This window comes from Chiloscyllium plagiosum, chromosome 38 (assembly GCF_004010195.1).
Source record: "Chiloscyllium plagiosum isolate BGI_BamShark_2017 chromosome 38, ASM401019v2, whole genome shotgun sequence".
Classification (NCBI taxonomy): domain Eukaryota; kingdom Metazoa; phylum Chordata; class Chondrichthyes; order Orectolobiformes; family Hemiscylliidae; genus Chiloscyllium; species Chiloscyllium plagiosum.
Window position 1 is genome coordinate 21,763,641 of NC_057747.1, and position 21,020 is coordinate 21,784,660.

The 21,020-nt window shown below is 44.6% G+C and overlaps 1 protein-coding gene and 1 long non-coding RNA gene across 5 annotated transcripts in view; both read right to left on the reverse strand.

Moving 5' to 3' along the window:
* fut11 (fucosyltransferase 11 (alpha (1,3) fucosyltransferase)) overlaps window positions 1–946 on the reverse strand; it is a 23,748-nt gene extending 22,802 nt beyond the window's left edge. For 2 of the 4 annotated variants that reach the window (XR_006309706.1, XM_043679084.1), the window contains exon 1: window positions 56–943. Coding sequence is in view for 1 of the 4 variants with exons in the window: in XM_043679084.1 (XP_043535019.1) it covers window positions 56–769 (714 nt within the window). In the remaining 3 variants the exon portion in view is untranslated. Of the gene's footprint in view, window positions 1–55 lie in introns of all 4 variants that reach the window. The other 2 variants (XR_006309707.1, XR_006309708.1) reach the window with 2 other exon arrangements.
* Window positions 947–4,125: 3,179 nt separating this feature from the next.
* On the reverse strand, window positions 4,126–19,215 carry LOC122541901. The gene is made up of 3 exons (XR_006309709.1): window positions 18,888–19,215; window positions 18,652–18,752; window positions 4,126–4,259 (listed from the first exon to the last, which is right to left on the reverse strand). It is a non-coding gene; the product is annotated as an uncharacterized LOC122541901 (long non-coding RNA).
* Between the last annotated feature and the right edge of the window lie 1,805 nt (window positions 19,216–21,020).

The window sequence follows — 21,020 nt, forward strand, 5'->3', positions numbered from 1 at the left end:
CCACCCCTTTACTGACCCTCCCCCCCAGTCCACACTGACCCCCCCCGGGCGGTACCTGTAGGTGCTCCATCAGTTGCCGGACATAGCGGTCGCGGTCAGACGCCACGGGGCAGTGGGACTGCAGGTAGAGCACGGGGGCGGTGCCGAGGCGGCGGAGCTGGTTCTTGCGGCGGAGGGAGGTGCCGGGCGCCTGCCGGAGGTAGCGGGCGGCGGGCAGCCACTGCAGGGCCAGGGGGTAGTCCGAGTGGCGGCGGAAGGTGGCGGTGTAGTTGAACAGGCGGATGGCGGCGGCCTGCGACAGCAGGTAGTTGTTCATCGGCGACTCCTCGTGGAACAGGGCCCAGGTGTGTCGGCGGCGGCGGGGCAGCGGGGCCCGGTCCGCTCGGAAATCCGTGCCGTAGAAGAGGACGGCGGCCGTCCGCCGGTGGCCCAGGGCCCGCTTGCTGCGGGTGACCAGGCAGGAGGCGCGGGCCGCCCGGCCTGGGGCCTGGCCCGGGCTCGGGCCGCACTCGATCCGCTCCGACGTCCTCCCTCCGCCGGGGAAATGCGGGAACAGATCCTCGCTCCACCACAGCAGCACCGGCAGCTCCGTGTCCCCGGATCCCCCTCGCTGCTGCCGCTCACTGCTACCGTTAGCCTTGCCGAACTCCACCGCCGACAGCGCCGAGGCCGCCTCGAAAGCCTGGGCCTCCCGCCGCCCGCGTACCGGCGGCACTGAGGCCTCCAGGAGGAGGAGGAGGACGGTGGCAGCGGCGGGAAAGGCCGCCATGGCAGTTTAACGGTCGGGCTTCACGACACTTTCACAGCAGGAGGTCAAGTACCCCTGCCGCCGCTGACCCTCACTTTACGGCAGATGGTCGATCTCCGCCCCCCTTTCCCTCGAGTTGCGCTGCTCCGCTCCCCCGGATTACGGCCACGCGCTCACCCACTTTACGCCAGAAGGTCGGTCAGCACGGGTGCCACTTTACGATAGAAGGTCTTTCCCCTGCGTTCCAGCAGCAGGGACCAATCGCAGAACATCCAGGTAACTGATTGGCTATCTCTCCCCACCAATTAGCAGCCAGCACAACATTAACCCGTTAAATGCCTTGTTGGTGTGAGCTCAGAACTAAAATTCACACAACACCAGGTTATAGTCCAACAGGTCTATTTGGAAACACTAGCTTTTGGAGCACTGTTCCTTTGAAGGAGCAGCGCCCCGAAAGCTAGTGCTTCCAAATAAACCTGTTGGACATTAATCTGGTGTTGTTTGATTTTTAACTTTGTACACCCCAGCCCAACACCGGCACCTCCAAATCATGAGCTCAGAATGGTAGCTCCAAGATAAAATTGTAGTCATTGGGTCAAATGAGAGTAGGCTTACTCAGTTGCAAATCTCTACAAGTTATTCTATTTCCAGCATCAAATATCACACAACGTCAGGTTATAGTCCAACAGGTTTATTTGGAAATACTAGCTTCTTTTTCCAGATCTTGTTGAGGTTTTGTTTCAGATTTCCAGCATGTACAATTATTTGTTTTATTTAAGGTTTGTTCTTTCTCTGTTACAGAGTAGACTGGAAGAAACTGTTCCCCACTTGTGAAAGGATTGAAAGCCAGAAGACGTGGGGTTAAAGTGATTTCCAAAAGAAGCAAATGCACTGCAAGAATTTCAAGCTGCGCTTGGTTTGTGTCTGAATGCACAGCCTGGAAATGTCATGGAGGCAGGTTCGGTTGATGCATTCATGAGGGTATTAGATGATTGAATAGAATCGTTGCATTGGGTTACAAGGAGACTAGGGGTAATGATATTGGGTGCAATGCTTGTTCAGAGTCCAGTGCAGACAGCATGGGCTGCATGTGACACTCCTGTGGTACTGAAATTTGGTTTGTTCACCTGGACCATTCAATTTTAGTCAGTTCTCTGTGTGTGCAAGGTCTTTATGTATGTTCCAGGGATTCTCAGGTCCAGGTTATCCGGTTCCACTTTACACATGTCTGATATAAGGCACAGATGGAAATGTGTTGCTGGAAAAGCGCAGCAGGTCAGGCAGCATCTAGGGAACAGGAGAATCGACGTTTCGGGCATTAGCCCTTCTTCAGGATATAAGGCACACACTTTCAATCATGAACTCAGTCTCATTGTCTGACACCCTAGCCTCAGGATCTTCCTGATGAAGAGCTTATGCCCAAAACATCAATCCTCCCGCTCCTCAGACGGTGCCTGACCTGCTGTGCTTTTCCAATGCCACACTTTGCGACTCAGGACTTTTCCGGTCCAACTGCAAGCCTTGAGCTGCACTAGACTGTAATCTTAGACAACTTCAGATATAATTTGCTATTTTTGTGAAGCAAAGCAGGAATTTATGTGATGCTACTGATTGACAAGACAGTAAATGAGTTTTACAGTCTCATCCACACTCCATTGATTTCAATTTCACAACTGTACTAAATAATCACAGTGTCATATAACATTCAGAGCTGGATTCTAGTGCAATGTGAGTCATAGAGATGTACAGCATGGAAACAGACCCTTTGGTCCAACCTGTCCATGCCGACCAGATATCCCAACCCAATCCAGTCCCACCTGCCAGCACCCGACCCATATCCCTTGAAACCCTTCCTATTCATATACCCATCCACATGCCTTTTAAATGTTGCAATTGTACCAGCCTCCACCACTTCCTCATTCCATACACGTACCACCCTCTGTGTGAAAACGTTGCCCCTTAGGTCTCTTTTATATATTTCCCCTCTCACTTAAACCCTATGCCCTCTAGTTCTGGTCTCCCCAACCCCAGGGAAAAGACCTTGTGTATTTACCCTATCCATGCCCCTCATAATTTTATAAACCTCCATAAGGTCACCCCCTCAGCCTCCGATGCTCCAAGGAAAACAGCCTCAGCCTGTTCAGCCTCTCCCTATACTCAAATCCTCCAACCCTGGCAACATCCTTGTAAATATTTTCTGAACCTTTTTAAGTTTCACATTGTCAACTGGGGACAGCACTTTGACATTTTGTGTGGCTTCACCTAACACCAGATGGTGCTACAGTCCTATGTCTCATCATCCACATACACCAGAATACTGTTGCCAACTTTAGTTCCACATTTATTGTTACTGTGGCACGTTGGGTGGAAAAGGAGAACACAGCCAAATCAAAGGAGGTGATTCAAATTTGCAATAACTTGCATTAAAGGACCATATTTGTGGCTTTCATTTTTGCATTAAAGATATTGTACACCCATATTTCAGAGAGTCTCCTCAGTCTAGGGGCTGGCTCTGAACTGGCTGGTCACAGCCAGTGTATTGTCCTCATGTAAATAAAGGGTGACGTAGTGATGGGATACCGGCCTCTGTGCAGTTATTTCACATTGGCACTGTGATTCCAATACTCTCACAGTGTAAGCTGAGTTTATTAAACAGATACACTGAAACCTGCCAATATGGATGTTAGAGATGGGGATCAGTTGACTTAATTTGTAAGTTCCTTCATTTTGCAAATGGCCATTGTACATAAGGTAAATTTTATATACGTCTGTAAGTAGATGGTAGATTTGAAGAAAGGCAATATATTCTCTGAATATTTCTGAGCTAGAATAGGTCTTACAGTCAATTCCAGACCTAACCACTACCTTCTCAAGCACCATAAAGGATGGACAGTGGTGCTGGCCACTGATACAGCTGCTTATATCCCATGAATGTATATAGAAAGCTCAACCAACCAGCATGGTTTCTCATAGAATCCAGTGGCCTCTTAAATGATGTTGTCTTTTCCTTCTATTCCATTGCCCTATCCCACCTGGAAATTCCATTCCATAGATACAGGTGAGAGGGGATTTAGCTTCAATCCCGAGATTCTTCCAAGTAAATTAAGATATTGACCCAGCAGGGGATGTCCTCCTGGGATTTTTGCTTTAGGAAAGCTGATTTGGGGATTTAACTTTCCGGTTACAGGAGTTTAGCACACTACAGTTCAGAATGTTGTGTGTCTAAACACTGTGGTTGACAAATCAGGGGTTGAACATTAGTGCAAAGGTAGTCTCAGTAACTGGCTGAATTTCTGTGCATCCCACTTCACATTGCTCCCTCCAGCGAGATTTCAGGGACGTGCTTCATCCTCCAGATCACGATGACAGCCGGTGGCAGTATGATCAGCAAACTCATTACGAGGATAGTCGCTAGGATTACCAGGATTATAACCCAGACTTCTAGCACATAGATTGGCATCATTGACCTTCAGCTGTTACAGCATCGGCATCAGAATGACCCAGCAGTCCTCTGTAAAACACAAGATGGATTTGAATGAAGGAAGGCATTTGATATCCCAATTGTCCCTCAGCTAGCTGTGTATAATGTGACAAAGAGGTCTCAAGCCTTTAAAAGGTTAGGTTGTCCTGGTTACTTTTAAGAGAGAGATTGAACGAGAGAAACCGAGCAAACTACTGAAGACCACTTGAGTAAACTGCTTGGAAGGCTTTGGATTTTGTTTTAATGCAGCCTGAATGGGTGTGCCAGCTATCACACAGATCAGGATTTATGAACAGTATCAGAAGCTGTTGGGGTCTCAACAGAGTTGAAAGCTTCAGTGAATGTCTCCTGGCTGCTCCTGTGTCTGAATTTTCTCTTGATGTGTTTTCCTCCTGAATTGGAGAACTGCATGTGAGAATCTGTGTCTGAATTTTCCTTTTTTGCCAAGCAGTGTGTTTATGGGATGTTACAATATTGGAACAGTTAATTAGTTATAGTTACTGTATCTATTATTCTGTTAGGTTTCCAACAGAGTTAAGTTATTCTAAATTCCTCTTTCTTTCATTGTATTTTAACTACAGTGTTTAATAAATTTTGCTTTGCTTAACATCAAATAGTTTGACCAATTGCATCGCATCTGGAACACATACTTGCCATTTGTCTTTAAAATAAGAAAAAATTAGAGTCTAGGATACCTTCTTAAAACATTTTGAGGGGGTCTGGTTTAGTTCATAACAATAAATTGACTGCTGATATGAACAATCAGATTTTTAAAAATCTATTTTCATTTTGAGATACTTTAGTCAAATTTCCTATTGAAAATGAAAGATGTTTTGTAATCTACTGAAATATCCTTTTAGCAGGTGTACATTGTCCGTGTCTCTTGTCTTCATGAAGAGAGGTTTTGTGGTGGAGTGGGTAGTGTCCCTGCCTCTCAATAAGAACCTCCTAGTTTAAGTTCAAGTCCAAGCTATTGCAAGGATGTTGTGGAAATTGAAAGGGTTCAGAAAATATTTACAAGGATGTTACCAGAGTTGGAGGGTTTGATCTGTCGGGAGAGGCTGAATAGGCTGGGGCTGTTTTCCCTGGAGCGTCGGAGGCTGAGGGGTGACCTTATGGAGATTTCTAAAATCATGAGGGATAGGGTGAACAGCCAAGGTCTTTTCCCTAGGATAGGGGAATCCTAAACTAGAGGGCATGGTTTAGGGTGAGAGGGGGAAAGATTTAAAAGTGACCTAAGGGGCAACTTTTTCACACGGAGGGTGGTATGTGTGTATGGAATGAGCTGGGTAAAAACAATGACTGCAGATGCTGGAAACCAGATTCTGGATTAGAGTGGTGCTGGAAAAGCACAGCAGTTCAGGCAGCATCCGAGGAGCAGGGAAATCGATGTTTCGGGCAAAAGCCCTTCATCAGGAAATATGGAATGAGCAGCCAGAGGAAGTGGTGGAGGCTGATACAATTGCAACATTTAAAAGGCATATGAATAGGAAGGGTTTGGAGGGATATGGGCCAAATACTGGCAAATGGGAGTAGAATAATTTAGGATGTCTGGTAGGCATGGATACGTTGGACTGAAGGGTCTGTTTCCATACTGTACATCTTTATGTGTCTAAGTCCCACTGCAGGACTGGGTGGCGAGGGAAGGTGTTTGTAATCCAAGCAAACAGGTCAAATAACAAGTTTTAGCTTCTTCCAACACATGCCAATGGCAGGTGGTAAGAGTGGGAGAGATTCCTAGTCAATCCATGTAATAGAATTAAGGTTGGAGCCTTTTCAATCGACATCCCTAGCTCTGTGCTACAACTTACATGTCAAAGTGTTCACTGCCATAGCAACTCGAACCCTTAGGGGATTGGCTTGGTTGACTGGATTGCAGTTATACAACAGATTGGTGCCAGTAGCACAGGGTTTGATTCTCACTCTGTTTGGGTTGAATTTGGGGCCTACCTCCCTGCTCTATGCGGTGGAGATTGTGATGCTGTGGGTTGGACCTACCTTTGAGTTGTGAACCCAACCAGAGAAAGCTAGTGGTTTCAAAATATATTTGTTGAATGGGGACTTCCAATGACATGATTGAGGTGTGTCTGGTGTTACACACTGGCCCAACATTGTGATGGAGCTGAAAAGCTTAACATATGAGGAACACTTGAGGATTCTGGGTCTATACTCGATGGAGTTCAGAAGGATGAGGGGGGATCGAATTGAAACTTACAGAATACTGAATGACCTGGACAGTGTTTTCATTGGGAGGAGAGACTAGGACCCAAGGGCACAGCCTTAGAGTAAAGGGAAAACCTTTTAGAATGGAGATAAGGTGAAACTTCTTCAGCCAGAGAGTGGTGAATCTATGGAATTGACTGCCACAGAAGGCTGTAGAGGCCAGGTCATTGAGTACATTTAAGACTGAGATAGATAGGTTCTTGTGTATCAAGGGGATCGGGGAGAAAGTGGGAGAGTGGGGTTGAGAAACTTATCAGCCATGATTGAATGGCGGAGCAGAATCGATGGGCTGAATGGCCTAATTTCTGCTCCTATGCCTTATGGTCTTAAGGTAATCTCACTGATGTGGTTGTAATCAGTGAACTGTATGTTTACTCAGGATAATTAAATTCCATTAAATAGCCACCTTCTTTCTAAACCAACACCTCCCCATAATGTAACTAGCTCATTGTTTTAAGGTAATTTTTGTTGAAGAATGTACAAATTTTGGTCACATTTGAGAGTTAAAGAGAGTATTTACATTTATAATATCTCTAGGATGCATCTCAAAATGTTTCACACCCAACAGCTTCCATTGATGGGCAGCCATTGCTCTCATTTTCAACTGCATGGCTTCACCCCTCCTTCCCTATCACTGTAATCACTCTACTCCAGCCCTACCACCTTCCAATATATCTGTGTTCTTCCAATTCTGACCCCTTATGCATTCCTGTTGGTAGCCAGGCTTTCGATTTGTCCAAAATTCTGGAATGCTCTCACAATGCCTCTCCATATCCACACGTTACTTTGTTCCTTTAAGACACTTCTCGAAGCGTACCTCTTTGAGCAAGCTTTTGGTCATCTGACCAAATCCCCTTGTGGAATGTTCCTGTGAAGCACCTTGGAACATTTCATTGTTAAAGTGACTGTGTAAAAATACATAATCATTTGGTAAAACTTGAGTATTGCTGGGAGTAAGACATTGCATCAAAGCTTTACATCTGATACTCATCAGGACAGTTTGCAAGAAATACCAAACTAAAGAGAAAACAAGAGAGTGGTGCTGGAAAAGCACAGTGGGTCAGGCAGCATCCAAGGAGCAGGAGAGTCAACATTTAGGGCAAGAGCCCTTGATCAGGAAGGATGATGCCCGAAACATCGATTTTCCTGCTCTTCGGATGCTGCCTGACCTGCTGTGCATTTCCAGCACCACTCTAATCTTGACTCTTGAGCTCCACCATCTGCAGTCATCACTTTCTCCTAAAGAGAAAACAATATTTATACTGTATAAGAGGTTGGAAACTGGACTTTGATTGTTGCCAATATGAATGCATCTGCTGGTGAGATAAGAATAAGTTGTTGCACTAGTTGACATAACCAGCAATTAGTTTACAAGCATCAAGATTCCCCAAACAGCAATTAATTAGTCAAAAGAACCAATTAATCTTTGTTTAAACTTGAGGACCAATACTGGGCAACAACTTGAGAGAGCTCTTTATTCAGAGAGGTGGCACCATGGTGGCTCAGTGGTTAGCACTTGGCATCAGGGACTTGGGTTCAATGCCAACTTTGGGTGACTCTCTGTGTGGAGTTTGCATGTTCACCCTGTGAATGTGTGAATTTCCTCAGGGTGGTCCGGTTTTCTCCCACAGAGAAAGATGTGCAGGTTAGGTGGATTGGCCATGCTAAATTATCCAGGATGTGTGGGCTAGATGGATTAGCAATGGGAAATGTGGGGTTATGAGGATAAGATGAGAGGGTTGGTCTGGGTGGGATGCTTTTGGGAGGTTGGGTCAAGAGTTCAGACATTGTTTCAATCAGTGTCTAGTGAATCTGAGCTGCTCCATTTTAGTCCAATCTTATAACTTCACTGCAGTACAACACACTGCTCATGCCAACTCAGGGCCCCTATCATCCTCCTTTTCTCACTGCCAGCATTAGCTCTTTCCACAATCAGATTGTGCTTCCGTCATCAATGTTTTATATTATGGTAGAATGCCATACTGTGATGTTGGCACTGGTGAGTGATACTGCTTAGAATGGTCAGGCCAGAGGTCCTGGAGAATTGCTTTTTGGAAAAATATTATTGCCTCCTCACTCCATATTACTTCAAATGGGTAAATAACCTTGTTCCCAATCCTGAAAATGTAGGTTGTTTGATTATGCATCTTTGTGTGTCTGATTTTTTTTTCTCAATCCTGGGTATGCAGGCTGTTTGCTCATGCAATTGTGTCTCTGAATAAGCACAGCTAAATACATCCCAAATATTATCACTGCATTGCAGAATGCTGACTTTATAACTGCAGTAAAAGAGCAATCAATCAGAATTTCTGCCGATGAGTGCAATTATATTAAAATAGAATGAGTGTCACTACTTCAGCAGATAATACTGATTTAATTGAACATGATGTTCAAGGAATCAAACAGACTTCCTCTCAAAAACAGTTATACATACATAATTAATCTTTTTGGATTTTGTTTATCAAAGAATTAGATGTATATGCCCTTGAGGGTTGGGAGTCGGTCTCTTGAACTATTCAACAATGAATAAAGTCAACAAGAGTTTCTTTTAAATAATTGAAATAACCTTTTTGTCAAAGTAGGATTTGCTTGGGTTGGTCACTGTGATATAAAAATTCCTGCGCTTGTTTCGAAATCTTTCCATGGTCTTCCTCCTCAATCTGTCTGTAACCTTCTCCAGGTCCTGAGATCCCAGTGCTTATGAAGATGTTACTTAGTATGGTGACGAAACATCTGAAAACGAACCTTCCAGCTCAGCTCAGCGAACCTTCCACCAAACCTACATCCAGATCTCTGTGCTCCTCCAGATCCTGCAGTTTACACACTCCAGCTTCATGACTGTGCATGCCCTAGACCCTAATCTTTGGAATTCTACCCATAAACTATCCTTTCTTTTTTTAAAAATTCACTTGTGGAATGTGAGTGTTGTTGGCTGGGCCAGTATTTATTGCCCGTCCCTAGTTGAGAAAGTGGTGGTGAGCTGCCTTCTTGAACTGCTGCAATCCATGTGCTTAGGTTGAGGGATTGAACTCCGGGATTTTGATCCAATGATACTGGAGGACTGGTGATATATTTCCAAGACGGGATGGACAGTGGCTTGGAGGGGAACTTGCCAGTGCGGGTGTTCCCATATATCTGCTGCCATTGATCCTCTGGATGGTAGTTTTATGGGTTTGGAGGGTGCTGTCGAAAGATCTTTGGTGATTTTCTGCAGTACATCTGAGTAGTGATGGATGCACTGAATGTTTGTAGCTGTGGTGCCAATCAAGCAGATTGCTTTGTCCTGACTCTCTACCTATCTCTCCTTCTTTAATGCTCCTTAAAACCTATTTCTTTGACAGTCTCTAGTCATCTTTTCTAGTATTTTTTATCCAGCTTTTGTTGTCAAATTTCACCCAATAACACTGTCATTTAGTTGTCCAGACTGTGAGATGCAGCACACCTCAGCAGGGTCACCAGCTGGAATGAAACGTATAGACCAAATGTTTTTACTGCTGCAGATACAAATCTCACTTCTGTTGTAAACGGATTCTGACAGACAATGATATAGTAGCCATAGCATCACTTTCTGTTTAAGGAGGGATTACTAGTGTTGGGTTTAGCCTGAAGGTTAACCCCGCCTCATACAAGGGGATAGGTTAAGAAAGAAGGACCTTCAGTGTGAACTTACCCAGTTCAGGAATTGAACCCACATTGCTGGCATCACTCTACAAACCAGCAATCCATCCAGCTCCCTTTTGGAATACTGTGTTCAAATCTGGTCTCCCTGCTATAGGAAAGGTGTTGTTAAACTTGAGAGGTTACATAAAAGATTTACAAGGATGTTGCCAGGGTTGCAGGGTTTGAACTACATGGAGAGGCTGAATCAGCTGGGGCAATTTTCCCAGGAGTGTCAGAGGCTGAGGGGTGACCTTATAGAAGTTGATAAAATTATGAAGGACATGGATAGAGTGAATAGCTAGGGTCTTTTCCCTGGGGTGGCGGTGTCCAGAATTTGAGGGCATAGGTTTAGGGTGAGAGGGGTAAGATTTAAAAGGGACCTGAGGGTCAACTTTTTCACACAGAGGGTGGTACGTATATGGAATGAACTGCCAGAGGAAGCGGTGCAGGCTGATACAATTACATTTAAAAGGCATCTGAATCGGGCATATGAATAGGAAGGATTTAAAGGAATATGGACCAAATGCTGGCAAATGGGACTAGATTAGGTTAGGATAACTGGTGGGTATGGATGAGTTGGACCAAAGGATCTGTTTCTGTGCTGTACAATCGTATGTCTCTGTAACCGTCCCCCAAACTGTCAACATAGCAAAGACAAAACTGCTGTAACAAAACCTGTCTTCAGAACTCTGTGGGATTAAAATTGGTTTTGGATTTACAGCGTAAAGTATGCAACAGAGAACCACATTTTAGATTAGACTTCCTACAGTGTGGAAACAGGCCCTTCGGCCCAACCCTCTGAAGAGTAACCCATCCCCTTCTGACTAATGCACCTAGCACGATGGACAATTTAGCATGGCCAATTCACCTGGCCTGAACATCTTTGGAATGTGGGAGGAAACCCACACACACACATGGAGAATGTGCAAGGTCCACACTGACAGTCACCCAAGGATGGAATTGAACCTGGGACTCTGGCGCTGTGAGGCAGCAGTGCTAACCACTGAGCCACCGTGCCACCCAAATCATTCTCCTGATTAACAGACTGAATGGGATCGTGGCTCTTCAGCATATTGTTTACATTTGAGCCATCGTCTGATTCAGAAACCTGGACAATATGTAAAATCTGAGAAAAAGATGCTGATACTAAGACATAGCCTTAAAATTTCAAATACAGATGATTATCAACTCAAGACGTGCTTGAAATCACAGGAAGAAATAAAGGTCTAAAAAGTAATTTCCAGAACAGAAAATGCTAGCATTAGCCATTGGATCTTTATGGCTGAAAAGCCATAAAGATCTCTTCTGGAGGACAACGTGGAGATCAGCAGTAAGAGGGGTTATCCTGGGTGGGGCTGGACAATGGATGTCACAGAGTGGCTGTTGACAGGCTACAGTGGATGTGTGAGGATAGACGAAAACATAGGAACCTAACGTACCATGACAGCAGCAGAATTATAGTCCCAACATCAAATTACCAGTGTGACAAATGTGATCTCGATAAAGTAACTGGCAAATCCATTCCCACTGTGTCTTTCAGGACTTCTCATGTCCTGTCATGAATATCTCCTCCCCTGATATTGTCGATTGCGTTGACATAGCCTCTTGCTTTCGTTCTAAACTGCAGAATTTTACTCCTTCCATTTCCCAGTTCTCAACCATTTTGTGCTCCATCTACAACTCTTCCATTCCATTCCCTTGACTTTTCTCTACATTTTTGGCAATTAGATTAGATTACTTACAGTGTGGAAACAGGCCCTTCGGCCCAACGAGTCCACACCGACCCACCGAAGCGCAACCCACCCAGACCCGTTCCCCTATATTTACCCCTTCACCTAACACACTACGGGCAATTTAGCATGGCCAATTCACCTAACCTGCACATTTTTGGACTGTGGGAGGAAACCGGAGCACCCAGAGGAAAACCACGCAGACACGGGGAAAATGTGCAAACTCCACACAGACAATTGCCTGAGGCGGGAATTGAACCTGGGTGTCTGGCACTATGTGGCAGCAGTGCTAACCACTGTGCCGCCCACTAAATTCTAAATTCTATTTCTGTCAATTCCCCTTCCCCAAAGGACTCAATCCCTTTCTCTATTTCAACCTGCTATATTAATAACGCTTGTTGTGCCAAAATTTCTGAAATGCCACTTCTCCTCGGGCATAACTTTTATTTCCATTGCTTTTGATCATCAGGACCATCCACTATGTCCATCAGCCTTGATGTTACTTGCACTCCCTTTCCTTCTTCTCCCGTATGAACCATAGGAGCAGACATAGGCCATTCAGCCCATCAAGTCCAATCTGCCATTGGATGAGATCATGGACATCTGATAAACCTCAACTTTACTTTCCTGTCTTATCCCCATAACCCTTGATTACTTTGCTGACTACAAATCTGTCTCAGCCTTGCATATATTTTAACAACCCAGCCTCATTTGCAGTGAAGAATTTCACTATTCCATCAACCTCAAAGAGAAAAGAAATCCTCCTTCTCTCAGTCTTAAATGGGCATCGCCATTCTCTCAGATTGTTCTGTCTTATTCACGACTCTCCCATCAGGGAAGCAACCTCTCCATATCTACCCTGCCAAATCCCCTCAGAATCCACAGGGACCCTTTGCCTCACCCTTGTCTTGATTCCCTTCACATGTGTGTGAAGCAGAATTTCTGGCTAAATATCAGGGCATTGGTGGCCAGATCGTGGCAGGATGTTACCTCATGTGTATCATCTGTGTTGTATATGGAGTGTTTTATTGTTCTGAACCTATTCCACTGCACAGACAAGAACATTAAAATGGAAAATAATGTGCTCCTGCCAGTGGTTTAAAGAGAATTAATATATTTACAGAGGTAATGGTGGAGGGTTGTTTTTCCGACTGGAGGCCTGTGACCAGTGGAGTGCCACAAGGATCAGTGCTGGGTCCTCTACTTTTCATCATTTATATTAAATGATTTGAATGTGAACATAAGAGGTATAGTTAGTAAGTTTGCAGATGACACCAAAATTGGAGATGCAGTGGACAGCAAAGAAGGTTACCTCAGATTACAACAGATCAGATGAGCCAATGGGCTGAAGAGTGGCAGATGGAGTTTAATTTAGATAAATGTGAGGTGCTGCATTTTGGGAAAGCAAATCTTAGCAGGACTTATACACTTAATATTAAGGTCCTAGGGAGTGTTGCTGAACAAAGGGACTTGGAGTGCATGTTTATAACACCTTGAAAGTGGAGTTACAGGTAGATAGTGAAGAAGGCGTTTGGTATGCTTTGATTTATTAGTCTGAGTATTGAGTACAGGAGTTGTGAGTTCATGTTGCGGCTGTACAGGACATTGGTTAGGCCACTGTTGGAATATTGCGTGCAATTCTGGTCTCCTTCCTATTGGAAAGATGTTGTGAAACTTGAAAGGGTTTCAAGGATGTTGCCAGGGTTGGAAGATTTGAGCTATAGGGAGAGGCTGAATAGACTAGGGCTGTTTTCCCTGGAGTGTCAGAGGCTGAGGGGTGACCTTATAGAGGTTTATAAAATCATGAGGGGCATGGATAGGATAAATAGACAAAGTCTCTTTCCTGGGGTCAGGGAGTCCAGAACTGGAGGGCATAGATTTAGGATGAGAAGGGAAAGATATAAAATGGACCTAAGGGACAACCTTTCATGCAGAGGATAGTGCATGTATGGAATGAGTTGCCAGAGGAAGTGGTAAAGGCATTAGGGTGAGTATATGAATAGGAAGGGTTTGGAGGGATATGGGCCGGGTGCTGGCAAATGGGACTAGATTAGGTTAGGCTCAGTAACCATTACTTTTGTGTTGAGGTGAGATGAAAAGCTATCATCAGTACAATCATTCACTTTCAATCAGCCACCTTCTGAAGCATCACTTACAAGGCAAAGGCATTGGGAACACACCTACCCTCTGGTCACTCAGTAGTGACCGGGAATTCACATCAAGTTTGTTTGTGTTGAACACCAGCAATCTCACTTCAATGTGGTGCAAAAATCACATGACATTACATAATGTATCCTTGTGGTGGCACTGCGGGACAACAATAACTTTGCATTTCTGTAGAGACTTTAGTATCATCAAATGTACGAAGATGTTTTACATAGGTCTAATGAGACAAAATTAGACATCACTCCACTTAAGGAAATATTAAGACAGGCCACCTGTCAAATGGGTTGATTGAGCAGAGGAAACAGAAAGCAAGCAATTCAGATCTGCAGGGTTATTCATTTCGACAATGGTAGACCTGTTTCTTAACTCCATCGGCCCTGCTTGGATCCATTACCCTCCATGCCTTTGAGTAATTAAAAAATCGGTCAATATCAGTTTGACATTTTCATTTTCAACAATTTCTTGAGGGAGAGTTCCATATCTCTACAACCTAGCGTGCAAAGAAACTCTTCCCTGGTATTGCTCCGGAGTTGGAATTTGAAGGCTGTGCTGGTTGTTGCCCTCGGATGCTGCCTGAATTGCTGTGCTCTTCCAGCACCACTGATCCAGAATCCCATATCTCTACAACCTAACGTGCAAAGAAACTCTTCCCTGGTATTGCTCCGGAGTTGGAATTTGAAGGCTGTGCTGGTTGTTGCAGGTCTTTCCTCCAGTGGTTGGTTGGCTTAGTTGGCTGGATGGCTGGTTTGTGATACTGTGGGATACCAACAGCGCAGGTTCAATTCCTATACTGGCTGAACGTACTATGAAGGTCTCTCTCGAATGAGAGTCTGTTAGAACTCTGGCATCTTTATGGATCTGCCTCACCAGACAAAATAGTCTCAATTTAGCCTGCCTTATCAAACATAAGTCAATTTGTCCACCGTTTATCTATACTCAGTGGAACAAAAACTTCATCAATGCCATCTGTTCTACTCTAAAGGAGGGGAGGTGTACTGTCACCACTCACTGGGGTAACACACAGCAACTCAAATCCCACTAATCGCAAAAGTTATTTTTGTTTACAAGAAATATACAAAATCCCCAAACTACCTGATACTCTGACCCATATTGATAGAAAGCACAGATCAGGTTTCTGTACTTAACAAGAATCCCAACTTATTTGGTCATTAGATTCCTGCTACAGCAACACATTTTCAGCTCTGATCTCCAGCATCTGCAGACCTCACTTTCTCCTCCAGCTACAGGTCAAGCAATTATAAACTGTCAGCATATAAGACTACAAATTAAAGTTTAAACCCCCTTTTTAAACTCACAAACAGGCAAAGAAAACATATTGGTTTAGAAAAAATTGAAAAAACCCACTAGTTAGTAGTGATTAGTGAGAGAATCAAAACTTACAGGGACAAGGCAGGATAATAGGGTTGAGAAACATATCAGCCATGATCAAATGGTAGCGCAGACTTGATGGGCTGAATGGCCCGATTCTGCTCCTGTAGTTTATGGTCAGTTCCATAGTCTTTGCTTATAAGATCTGTTGGGTTTGTTGATGCTGATTTAAAGATCTTAACCTTTGTCAGAATGCTTCCATTGGTTTGCAAGAGATGCAGTATGGCTGGATCACTTATAAAATGTCTCTGACCTAGCAAATTCAATGTCACAGTTTGCATTAACTGCTGAAGGTATATGAGCTGGTTTAAAGTGGCTTACTGCAGGGAACTGGGAGAGAGAGTTGTTTGGCTGCTGCAGACCTGCTGGTTTCACTTTGGTCTGACAAATCTTCTCTGTCTTTCTGACAGTCCAAGCTGTTCAGCTGCTTGACAACCAATCACATACATGATTCGGAGATGCCGGTGTTGGACACCCCAGTGTACAAAGTTAAAAATCACACAACACCAGGTTATAGTCCAACAGGTTTAATTGGAAGCACACTAGCTTTCGGAGTGACGCTCCTTCATCAGGTGATTGTCACATACATGGTTGGCAGACAGAGGATCATTGTCATTGGTAATTGGTCCCTATTCCACACACCTATCGGCTTCATTGGAAACAACCCTGTGGCTCCAGTTCGTCTGCACATTTACTGCAGCTCACTGCTCCACCTAGTGTTCACACCCCCTTCCTTTCTCAACATGCAGCCACTCTTGTAAAATCCATGATTTCATCAGTTCCTTCTCATTTTAGTCCCCAGTTTTAAAAAGTGAAATAAAAAGACACACTTTTTACACTACTTTTACCACTACCCCCAAACCAGAATCCCCCAGGTTCAAATCCCATTTTACGGGCATGGTAGGTATAATCTTTCCAATATCCCGATGGTAGATAGTGAGAGTAGGGAAGATTCTTTTGGTCACACTTGGTAGAAAGTGATGTGTGTCACGTTTGACAACACCGTCCAGGGGAAAAAAAACCCTTCAGAACCACATGCTCTGTTTGTCTTATGCATCACCTGGCACGAGGAAGTGAAATTTAAACTAATGTATACTGTTTCATAATGTGCTCAAACAGAACTTACATTCACTGTTTTACGTAAGCTTATTGTTGACTCTATGGATTCAGGTGGGCAAAGAGCCCTTTCATTGGTCACATTTCTCAAACTAAAGGGGTCTCTAGTCTCCTAAAGCAATGGGCTGAATGGCCTCCAGATGTTCGATGGATTCTAATAATATAATTAAGTCACCACTCCCCAGGACGTGGAGGATTTGGAGAAGGTGCAGAGAAGGTTTACCAGGATGTTGCCTGGAGAAAGTGTGGACTGCAGATGCTGGAGATCAGAGCTGAAAATGTGTTGCAGGATGTTGCCTGGTCTGGACGGTTTTAATTATGAGGAAGGGTTGGATAAACTCAGATTGTTTTCATTAGAAAGACAGAGGCTGAGCGATGACCTGACAGAGGTCTACAAAATTATGAATAGCAGAGATAGGGTGGATAATGAGAAGGTGGAAAGGTCAATGACAAGAGGGCACAGGTTCAAGGTGACTTGAGGGGAGAAAAATTTAGTGGGGGAAGTGCAGGAAAACCTTTTCACACAGAGGGTGGTGGGTGCCTGGAAGGTTCAGCCAGTGGAGGTGGTGGAAGCAGGCATGTTAGCAATGTTTAAGGCGTATCTTGATGACACATAAATGGCAGGCAAACGGAGAAATAGAAACCACATATGGGCAATAAGCAGGTCTAACTAAGGATTAGGAATCAGCGCAGGACTGGAGGGCTGTATTGTACTGTATTATTTCATTTTATGGTTTCCATGCTTTCAGACGTAGTGCTCCATTAGTCATGTCCCTCTTAACAAGGCGATAGTGAGGACTGCAGATGCTGGAGAGTCAGAGTCGACAAAGTGTGGCGCTGGAAAAGCACAGCAGGTCAGGCAGCATCCGAGGAGCAGGAGAGTCAATGGGAGACTCACGGAGATCTTTGCGGAGGGAGGAGGAAAAATTCTTCAATGTGGGCATCCTTAGAAGAGGCTTCCCAGTGTGATTAGCAGCAACTAGGAGTCCTGATGAAGGGTCCTGTCAAGACATTGACTCCCCCACTCCTTGGATGCTGCCTGACCTGCTGTGCTTTTCCTGCACCACTTTAATCTAGACCCTCCTCCCCCACTCTTAAACAAGGAGAGATTTGTCTGAATATTGTTGGATGGTATTGGGTTAATTAGAAAAAGATCCTATTAATTTCCAAACACCTACCATTAAACCATGGGGCCATGACTAGGCATGAGGCAGGACTGTTGACATGGAGCAGGACTTTGATAAAATCACACATGAGGACCGTCTGAAAACCATCTCTACCATCATCAGACCATCACTCGACAGGGGAAACAAGTCGATGTTGTGATAAAGTCAACTGTCTGCATCAAATAGTTATTTCATAGTTATCAAGCAAAAGCATTGAGACACTTGCCAGATTATATTTCCAAGCGAAAGTTTTTGTTGGAGGGAGTAGTGGGACGTTAGTTCGTGAAACCTTGCATAACGTGGGATTTAATTTTTGAACTGAAGTCAGAGTTGTAGCTGTCAAATAAGAGAGTAATGGAAATGGGGGTCAAAAGTGAAAAAGATGTTCAGGACTGACTTTCAAAAGTTCCAATGGCAGAATTCCTACAATGTCGAGGTAGGTAAAAACAATAACCACAGATGCTGGAAACCAGATTCTGGATTAGAGTGGCGCTGGAAAAGCACAGCAGTTCAGGCAGCCTGAACGCCAATGTCGAGGTGGGTCCACACTAACCTTCTGTACAGTATCCCAGCGCCAAGTCTGATCTACACATTCCTGGACATTATTAGTAATTTCCTCACCCCAACTTGCACATCTTTGGACTATACAAGGGAGAAAGTGCACACTCCACACGGACCGAGGGTGGAATCAAACCCGAGTCCCTGGCGCTATGAAGCAGCAGTGAGCCATCATGTCACTCTCTTATTTCATATGGCATCTCATGGAAACCCCTGAAAGCAACAACAACCTTTATTTATAGAGCACACTTAATAGAGTAAAACGTCCCAGGGCACTTCACAGGAACATTAATAAACAAACATTGGCGCCAGGTGAAAGCAGAGCTGGGCTAGCAAAAGAGCTTGCTCTGCCGGAAACCCCAGCAGTTACTCTGTGTGAAGTAAAATGCTACAAGCAGTCATACTATGACTTACTTTTGGATGACATTCGTTCGGGGAGAAATATTGGTCGGAGCACTAACCAAACACTTGGCATGCTCTCTCCCGAAAAGTGCAGCACTTCCTGGAGCACTGACCTACGTGAGAGAGACATAGATATAAAGAGAGAAGGAAAGAAAGTTTTTTTTTGCATATTCCCAAGAACCAGAGATTGAGAAACCACTTGAATCAACAGTAGTCTTATTGTTTCTAATAGTTGCGGGTGTACTAACCTTCGTCTGGTTGAAGTAACAGATCGACAGACAGCATAACCTTAAACTGGAGGTGACAAAGTAATTTCCATTATAGAAACTCGACAAGTAATTGTGGTTCCACTGTCCAGTCTGCCTACAGCTGTAGTTTATCTCCCATTCGGCGCGTTAATTTCGAAATGCTGTATTTTGCTTAGCTGCTTCAGGCTTCATGCTGACTTACTGTTTCTGCCAATTGCTTGTGACCAACTTAAAACAGAAATATCAGGTGATGTGGGCAGTGCAGAAGAACATGCAGTTATTTTAGGCTCCCTTCGCATGATTTGCTAGCTTATCCTCCCACATGAACTTGCAGCAAAAAACCACTGACACAAGACTAAAACTATCATTGAAGCTCCTGCATTAATCAGAATAATAATCTGGGGGTGTGTTTCCTGTCCCTAACATTGAAAACTACTTGAAGTGTAGTCTTCTGCTTAAACGCACGTTTGAAGTGCTCAGGGTAAATGGTTAAATAAAACCAAAGATGGAGATGGGGTGTTCTGTGCAATTTGCATCCCTCCTTTGAGCTAACTTGAGAAATTATGAACTCCCCAAAATTCAATCCAAACACTGTGACTGTGTGTGAGGGTTGGGTCCTGAAAAATATTCCTGACTGGAGTTCACAACTGGGGGACATATTTTTAAGGTGAGAACGGTTTAAAAGGGAACTGAGGAGCAACATTTTCACACAGAAGGTGGTTGGTATGTGGAATAAACATCCAGGGAAAGTGACAGGTGTAGGTGGAGTTACAACATTTAAAAGACTTTTGGACATGGATATGAGTCAAACGGGGGCAAGTGGGACTAGTTTAGTTTGGGAACATGGAGCAGTCCCCTCCCGCGGTTATGTCAGCACCAGGCTCCATCTTTTCCTCTGCTACATGAGGACTGTATCAGCGCTGCCTCGTCCTCCAATGAGGAGCTCGAACAGTTCATCAGCTTCACCCACACCTTCCACCCTGACCTCAAATTCACCTGGACTGTCTCTGACACCTCCCTCCCCTTCCTGGACCTCTCCATCTTCATCTCTGGCAACTGAATCAGCACTGACATCCATTTCAAACGCAACGACTCCCACAGCACAAAAAGGTCCCAATAAAAGGTCCCGAACTGAAAGGTCGACTCCCCTTCTCCTGGCCTGCTGTGCTTTTTCCTACTCCATGCTTTAACAACATGGTTGGGACCCGTTTCTGTGCTGTATGACTCTATGACTGGGGCTATGGCAAGTGCTGAGGGAAACCCATCAAGAGGGGAAACTGTCCTCAGCCATATCCTCACCAATCTATCTCTCACAGCTGCATTAGTCCAATCACAGCTTAGATCAGAGTGACAGTGGACAGCCCCATGCCTTCACACTGACAATACTCTCCTGGCTGTCGTGTGGAACACTGCTACATGGATTGGTTAGTTCAGTTGGCTGGATGGCTGGTTTGTGATGCCAACAGCATGGGTTCAATTCCTGCACCGACTGAGGTTACTATGAATGTCCCACCTTCTCAACCTCTGCCCTCACCTGAAGTGTGGTGACTTTAAGGCTAAGCCGTAAATTGTTGTCTATGATGACTTTACTGACTGAGTAGAATAGGGTTCGGAACAGCTCAAGCTGGGAATCTGTGAGGCTGTGCTGTTGACCAGCAGCGGAATTGTATTTGACCACAACCCGTAACCTAATGGCCCAGCACATCTCCAACTCTATCATTAACCTGAAGTCAGGTGATCAACCTGGTTCAGTGAACAGTGTAGGAGGACATGCTAGCAACAGAACGAAAGGAACTGAAGTAGGCCATTCAGCTCCTTGAGCCTGTTCCACCATTCAATGTGATTATGGCTGGTTTGTGGCCTAACTTCCCGTACCTGCCTTTAGCCCATATCATTTAACGCTTATGCTTAACAAAAAAAACTGATCTGTCTTAGGTTTAAAATTAACAACTGCTCTAGCATTAACTCCCATTTGTGGAAGAGAGTTCCAAATATCTACAACCCTTTGTACATGGAAGTGCTTCTTAACATCTCTCCTGCAGGTCACCATGACTCAGTGGTTAGCGCTGTTGCCTCACAGCACCAGGGTCAAGATTAGAGTGGGGAACTGGAAAAGCACAGCAGGTCAGTCAG